At 46.5% G+C, this 7,500-nt stretch overlaps 1 protein-coding gene across 10 annotated transcripts in view; it reads left to right on the plus strand.

Moving 5' to 3' along the window:
* Positions 1-7,500, plus strand: part of LOC125036865 (proton channel OtopLc-like) — a 245,003-nt gene that overhangs the window by 215,949 nt on the left and 21,554 nt on the right. For all 10 annotated transcript variants that reach the window (XM_047629770.1, XM_047629768.1, XM_047629760.1 and 7 more), the window contains exon 4: positions 6,696-6,810. In XM_047629770.1, coding sequence (XP_047485726.1) covers positions 6,696-6,810 — 115 coding nt within the window. The remainder of the gene's footprint in view (positions 1-6,695; positions 6,811-7,500) is intronic.

The raw sequence follows: 7,500 nt of genomic DNA on the forward strand, positions 1-7,500 counted from the left end.
GGGGAGGGGCAGGGGAGGGAGAGGGGGAGGGGGAGGAGGAGAAGGAAGACACGATCGGGAAAAGTTTGGCGCTGATGAGGGAAAGATTTCGTTATTAGGTATTTATTGGTGTGTTTTTTTCGTGTGTGTTTTTCTTTTTTCTCTCTTTCTCTCTCTCTCTCGTATTGATTCCCATGATTTCCTGTATAACTATATTTTAGTTTTGTGTGTATGTCTACTATACATTTTGATCTATTTAATCTAATAAGAGAGAGTGGGAGAGAGAGAGAGAAAGAGAGAGAGAGAGAGAGAGAGAGAGAGAGAGAGAGAGAGAGAGAGAGAGAGAGAGAGAGAGAGAGAGAGAGAGAGAGAGAGAGAGCGAAAGAGAGAGACGATTCTGAATTTATTGACAGGTTGTGGGAGAAGAGGGTTGAGGAAAGAGGGGGTTGGGGGAGGATGCACGTTCGGAATTTCCTATTACTGCAGGAAGGAAGAGAGGAAGGAGAGCAAAAGGGAATAAATATTGTATGAGGGAGATGAAACTGAAAATGTGCCATGAGAGGAGAGAAAGAGAGAGAGAGAGAGAGAGAGAGAGAGAGAGAGAGAGAGAGAGAGAGAGAGAGAGAGAGAGAGAGAGAGAGAGAGAGAGAAAGAAAGATAGAGAAGTCGAGAGAAAAAGGAAAATGACCGTCGACCAAAGGAGTAAACAAAAATTTAAGGTAGCACATGCATATAGAGGGTGAGGGTGAGGACCCAGGAGGGAAAGAGTTATTAAAGGAGGGAGGTAGGGAAAGGAGGATAATAGGGGAATACGAAAGGAATGCTACAGAAGGGGGAGAAAGCTTAAAAGTCAAGGTAAAGAAATGGGCAAATGGGGAGGGAGGATAAATGACGGAAGATAAATAATGAAGACTAAGGAAGTGATGCAAAACAGACGGAAATGCCCTTTTTATGTCGAAGCATGACGCGTTATCTTGTGTGCACGCCACTTTGGTGTTATCTCTCCTTTTAACATTTGATTTTTGATATGAATGTTCCCATTTGACATTTCTTACAAAACTATTTTTGTTTTTGTTTTTGAAAAAATCCTATAAACACTATTCTGGTGGGCGGTGTAGGCCTAGCTAGAACACTTGATCTGTGATAAGGGTGATAATCCGACCGAAGACAAAGGCTCAAGCACCAGTATTGCTCCAAGAAAACCAGTCACGGCTGTGGACATCTTTGTGATATAAGTAAGGACGACCTTCGGCCGGGAGCGAAGCGGCGTTGCGTGCCGCCAGCGACGAAGGATGCAACGGCGCTGCCTTCCTTCCCTCACGTAGCTCTCTCTCTCCCGCCCGCGCGCGCCTCCCCACGGCGCCTCGCAGCTCAAACCAAAGGGAAGCAGGCAGTAATAAGAGGAAAGATAGACAAAGAGAAACGGAGAGAGACCATGTGTGAGTGAACCCTTTCCTAAGCCTTGAGTTGAGGACTGGAGGGAACTGACGTTCGAGGTCCTACTTGAAGATGAGTGAGGAGCTGTCCGTCGCCACGGTGGACGGCGCCATGCAGCAGCAGGGGCAGCAACAGGGTTACCAACCTGGAGGTGGAGGAGGAGGAGGAGGTGGTGGAGGTGGAGGAGGAGGTGGCGGAGGAGGAGGAGGAGGAGGAGGAGGAGGCCAGGGGGGCACCATCCACTCCTCGGATACCCTGACCCTCGACACCCCGCCCACCGCCCCGCCCTCGGACTCTTCCCACCACCAGCAGGGGCAGCACCAGTATCGTCAGAGCGGCTCGCACCTGAGCTACGTCTCGGACAAGATGGATCTGCGCACCCCAGACTCCCTCAAGGACAAGGAAGGTCTGGAGGGCCAGGTGGAGAGGAGTGTGAGTGGTCTGAGCGGCCGCGTGCCCTCCATGCCCCAGGGGATGGTAGGCGTGGTCGTGCCCTATGACCCCGAGTGTGGCTGCATCGCCCCCATTCCGCCATACCCGACCTCCGCCAAGTAAGTAGCCTGACCCGACCGCACCTGCCTCTGTTCGCCTCCTCTCGCGCTCTCTTGCTTCCCTCCTGTTTACTTTCTCACTCCTTCTGCCTTGGACTCTTAGGCTATCGTTTTCCTTTTTTTTCCCCGTTTTATTTCTACTTCTTTTTTGTCATTGTTTCCTCATTTACTTTGCCCTTATCTATCCATCGACTTCTTTCAAAATTCTCTTCTCATACTTTCTTCACCATTTCCGTTTTCCTTTTTATTTTTTTCTTCAAATATTTCGCTTTCTCTTCCCGACCACTACCATCTCCCATACGTAGTCAGTCACCGCTCACCAGGTAGTTCTGTCCTGCCAATTTAAAAAGACGGACTTCTTCCTCAAAATTATCCAGTTATTAGAGTAGGTTAACAAAAACAGTCTTGTGAATTCATTGCCAAAACTCCGGAAGAAAACAGGAGTGTAAACATAAACCGGCAAAAGTAAACAAATCGGAGGTCATTGTCAACAAGGTAGGTACGGTCTCCCAGCGCGCCTATTTATTTGCTGTTTTCCTGGTCATTGCCTCGGAGGCTCGGCTTGTTTGTCCATTTCGTTTCCCTTAATGTGCATGTGTTATGTTTATGTATCTATATAAGCATATATACAGTGTGTGTGTGTATATATGTGTATATATATATATATTGTAAGATTATTATCATTTAAGTTAGGTGATAGATTTTTGGCTTTACAGTATGGTATTTCACTGTAGAAGGAAAAATGTATTGTCTCAGCTTCAGTTCCACAGAAAATGTATATACATAAATAGATTGATATAGATGTATACATTTTTGCCGTCCGTAAGTAAACGACATTTTGAGCAAAAACGAATGGATAAAGATTCCTGTTTCGGGCCTCGTTTCCCCTTTGCTCTCAGCTCACAGCCTTTCAGGTTTTCCCACCGCCGAAAGAGTGACATTTAGAGCATTGTGGGAATGTCCGAAAATAAATGAAATGCGACGGAATATTGGAGGAAGAGCCGTTTATTGCTAGGGGGGTAGGGGGCACCTGCCTGTTTGTCTTTTTTTTAATATTGGTTTTTGTCGCTTGTTTATTTTTTAAATGTTTCTTTTTATGTTTACCATGTTTTTGTTGTCTATATTTGTTGACAGTTTGTTTTTTTTGTTATTAATGGCATCGCTTATAACGGCCTTTGGTGTTTGTATGAGTTTATATCAAATAAATCTTTGGTATTACGATCCCTTTATCTTTCTTTTCCTCTTTACATTTCTTCAACCTTCCTTCTTTCAAGTCACTTCCTTTGTCCTTGGTTTGCTTCTCTCTTCCCGTTATCTCTCACATCCTTTCCATCGCTTCTCCTTCCTTTCCCCGTCACTTCCCCCTCCCCTCTTCCTTCTATCGCCCCTTTCTCTCTTCCCCTTTTCCTTCCTTCTCCTCCCTGTCCTCTCCCCAGTCCCCTCTCCTCCTCTCCCCGCCCCCTGTCATTACCCCCCCCCCCCCCCCTCTCCCGCGTCCTCCCGTTACCATTTTAACCAATGAAGTAATCTTGTAATCTCATCCCACGTAATTTGGTTGATCCCCTCCCCCCCCCCCCCCTGCCTCATCTCCCCTCGTCCCGCTCCCTTCTCTGGCTCCGCCCCCTCCCTCTCTTACCTCTCCTTTTCTCTTCCCCATCCACTGCGTCTCCTTCTCCTCTCCCTGCCCCTCTCCCTTTCCGGTTCCCCTCCCCTACCTTTCCTTTACACCGTCCCCTTCCCCTTCCCCACTCCGACCTCTCCTTCCCCCTGCCTCCCCCGTGCATTTCACGTCCGCTATCCCTTCCTTTCCCTCTCCCCTCTCCTATCTCCCCCTCTTCTCCCACCCCCTACCTCTCCCTCTCATATCCCTGGCCCCTTCCTCTCCCACTCATGTCCCTGGCCCTTGCTTCTCCCACTCATGTCCTTCTCCCTTTTGCTATGTTAATTTTCTCATCTCCTGTATCTTTCCAGAGTTCTAATCTTTTCGTTTACATAATTTTGTTTCACATTTATATTAACGTTGTTGCTGTCGTCCTTTGTTTTAACTGTGCCGTCGTCATTATTGTCTTTATCAATTTTGTTGTTATTATTTTTATCATCATCATCATGATTATTATTATCATTATTATCATTATTATTATTATTATTATTATTCGTGTTGCTGTTGTTGTTGTTGTTGCTATTATTTTTATTATTATTATTATTATTATTATTACTATTGTTATTGTTGTTATTGTTATGATTGTTGTTAATATTATTATTACCAAAGTTGTCATTTGTTTGATCCTTATTTAATAATACGATATTGTTCTTTGTTTACTTCAATTTACTACGATTGCTATGATTATTATGATCAACGTCATTAATGCTACTTGTTTTCCTTTTTTCTTTTCCTGATTTTATAGATACGAGTATTTGTATTCAGTGAAAAGGGAGTGACGGATAAGGAAGAACTCAGAGAATTGGAAAATCTAGAACGGGAAAACAAAAACAGAAAAAAATAAGAAATTAAAGGATTAAGGAATGGAAAAAAAAGACGAGAAGAGAGATCCAAGAGGATGACTAAGAGAACGAGGGAACAGAACTGAGGAACGGGGAAGGAGTGTGTATATTGATAGAAATATATGAGAGAGAAAAGAAAATAAAAGAAGAGGAAAGAGAGGTTGATAAAATAGAAGAAGGAGGAGAAGAGGCGGAAGAGGAGAAAGACAAGGGCGGAGAAGGAGAGAGAAGGAGAGAAAGTGGAAAGGGAGAGGGAAACGAAGGAAGTAGAGCTCCGTCAGTGTTTACCTTGCCTGCATGAATGCCCACTCACAAAGGCGGCTGATGAGGGTGTTGGAAGGAGTCCTTTGAGAGGTGTGTCGCTCCTCCCCTCTCCTCTCCTTCCCCTTTCTTTTCTCCTCCTTTCTCTCTCCTCTCTTTCCCCTTTCTTTTCTCCTTTCTCTCCCACTCTCCTTCCCTTTCTTTTCCTTTCCTCTCATTCCCCTCTCTGCTTTCCTTCATTTCTTATCTTTCTTCACTCTCCTCTCCCCTCTCCTCACCTTCTTCTCCCGTCTCCTCTTCTTCTTCTTCCCTCTCGTCTCCTCTCCCTTCTCCTCTCCTTTCCCTACCATACTTTCTACTTCCCTTTCCCTACTTTACCCTGCGGCTTGCCTCTCTCCCTCTCTCCCCCCTTACTCCAATCTCCTGCCCACTCCCTCCCCGACCTTTCGCTTCTCTTCTCTCTCCTCACCCCTCGGCCTTCCTCTGTCCTTACTTCATCTCCCCCCCCCCCCCCCCCACTTCCTTCCACTCTCTTTCCCCTCTTTCTCCAGGGCGTTGGAAAGGCTGCCACGACTCACCCTCATCCCCCCCCCTCCCACCAATAGGCATAGACTACCCCCCCCCCCTCTTTAACCTCTTCTCCCTCTGTTCCTCCCCTTTATCTCTCTCTCTCTTTTCCCTACATAAGGCTTTTTAATAGGTGGTATGCAGATACTTTCTTGCTGTATGTTATCAGTGATATTTTAGTATACATATTCTCATTTTTAATTTATTCATGTATTTATTTATTTATTAGTCAAACCTCTTGCAACTGCCTATTGCTTCATCGCTGACACTGCCACCGTCCTCATTATGATCGTGACGTCATGGCGATGAGGGTCATTGCACGTGATTGCAACCGTAATGAAGGGCAATTGCTAAGTCTTTTTTACACCTTGCTATTTTTGTCATTTGATCTTTGGGATTTGGATAGATAGTGAAGTGGATGGACGGATGTTTTATAAAAGAGAGGATGGTGGAAGGAGTGTGACAGTAGAAGAGGGACAGAGTCTATCAGACACAGATAGACGGAGAGAGAGAGAGAGAGAGAGAGAGAGAGAGAGAGAGAGAGAGAGAGAGAGAGAGAGAGAGAGAGAGAGAGAGAGAGAGAGAGAGAGAGAGAAGAGAGAGAGAGAAGAGAGAGAGAGAGAGAGAATGAACGGTGAGAGGACTAATTATATAATGATATGTGACCCTTGACCTTTCCATATTCCTTTGCTCGCCATGAACTGCCCATTAACCGTCACTTCCCCTCAAGTTCTATTGCGTGGCTTCCATGGCCTTGGTTTCAATTTTAAGGTCTGCCTGTGACCCTGTTTTAGCCCCATCTCTTACCTTTTTGTGTGTAGTAACCCTTTCCTTGTGCCTTAGTGGTGACGCGATCATGTAGTGACCTTCAGCAAATCTGCCGATCTAAGTTGCGTTAATGACCTCTTGATTCCGGGTATCTTCTGACCTTTGGCTTGCACTTAACTTATCCTGAATACCCCCTCCCCTTACCCCCCAACCCCCACGATCGTCGCTGCCATCTGACCTTCCTATTGTCTATTCGGTAATGCGTTTCCTTTTGACCTTCTGCAGTTCCTTTTAGTGTATTTTGCTCATCTGACCTTCGCCGAGGGTCACGGGCAGGTTAATCATAGTGGGGAAGGTTATTTCCGCATTGCTGTACACTTACTTGACCTGCAATACAAGAATTTTTTTTTTTTTTTTTTTTTTTTTTTTTTTAATCATAACACAGCTGTGTTTATCTTGCTGTTATCACAAACATACCCCCCCTCCTCTTACAGATATAAGAATAATCTATGTATAATTTTACTTCTACATCTAGCTAGTCCTTTTCTCACGCTAGTGAATAGAAATAGCATCCTCTTTTGTGTACTCTGAATAGCTCCCTTAACCTTTTTTTTCTTTTCTCTCCTGCAGGACGTCGACCTTCATCACGCTGAGCCTGCTGTACGCGACCTTGCTCGTGGTCGTGTGTCTGGGCTTCGTGCTCTCCGAGGTCCTCACGCACAATGTCCCGCTCTACTACTACGAGGTGAGTGGAGGGAGTGAGGGGAGCGGAAGGGAAGTGAGGGGAGAAAAGGAGTGAGGGGAGCGGAAGGGAAGTGAGGGGAGAAAAGGGAGTGAGGGGAGCGGGAGGGGAGAAAAGGGAGTGAGGGGAGCGGGAGGGAGAGGGGAGAAAAGGGAGGGTGGGAAGGGAAGGGAGAGGGGAGCGGGAGGGAGAGGGGAGAAAAGGGAGGGTGGGAAGGGGAGGGAGAGGGGAGAAAAGGGAGGTGGGAATGGGAGCAAGGGATGGGTTAGGGGAAAAAAGAGAGGGTGGGGAGGGGAGGGAGAGTGGAGAGGAAAGGCATGGAGTGGACGGGAAAGGTAATGAAAAGGTGCGAATGGTAGGGGAAGAGGGTAGGGAGAGAAAGAAGGGAATGTGATGGGGGAGGAGGAGGAGGAGAGAAGAAAGGAGTGATAGGGAGAGGAAAGAAAGAATGGGGAAAAGGGGGGAATTAGAAGAGTGAGAAGTATGGGCGAGGGGAGAAAGGGGAAAGGAAGAACGTGGAAGGAGAAGGGGGAAGGGAGAGGAAAGGGCGGATTTGTGTGTAGGGGGAGGGGGGGTGAAGAAAGGGATGGGTAGGGGAGGAAGGAAGAGGAAAGAGAGAACGGGGAATAGAATGGGAAGAGAAAGGTGGTGGGTAGAAGGTAGGCGTGAGAGAAGGGGAAGGGAGTTAGATGA

The sequence above is a fragment of the Penaeus chinensis genome, chromosome 22 (assembly GCF_019202785.1).
Source record: "Penaeus chinensis breed Huanghai No. 1 chromosome 22, ASM1920278v2, whole genome shotgun sequence".
Lineage (NCBI taxonomy): Eukaryota > Metazoa > Arthropoda > Malacostraca > Decapoda > Penaeidae > Penaeus > Penaeus chinensis.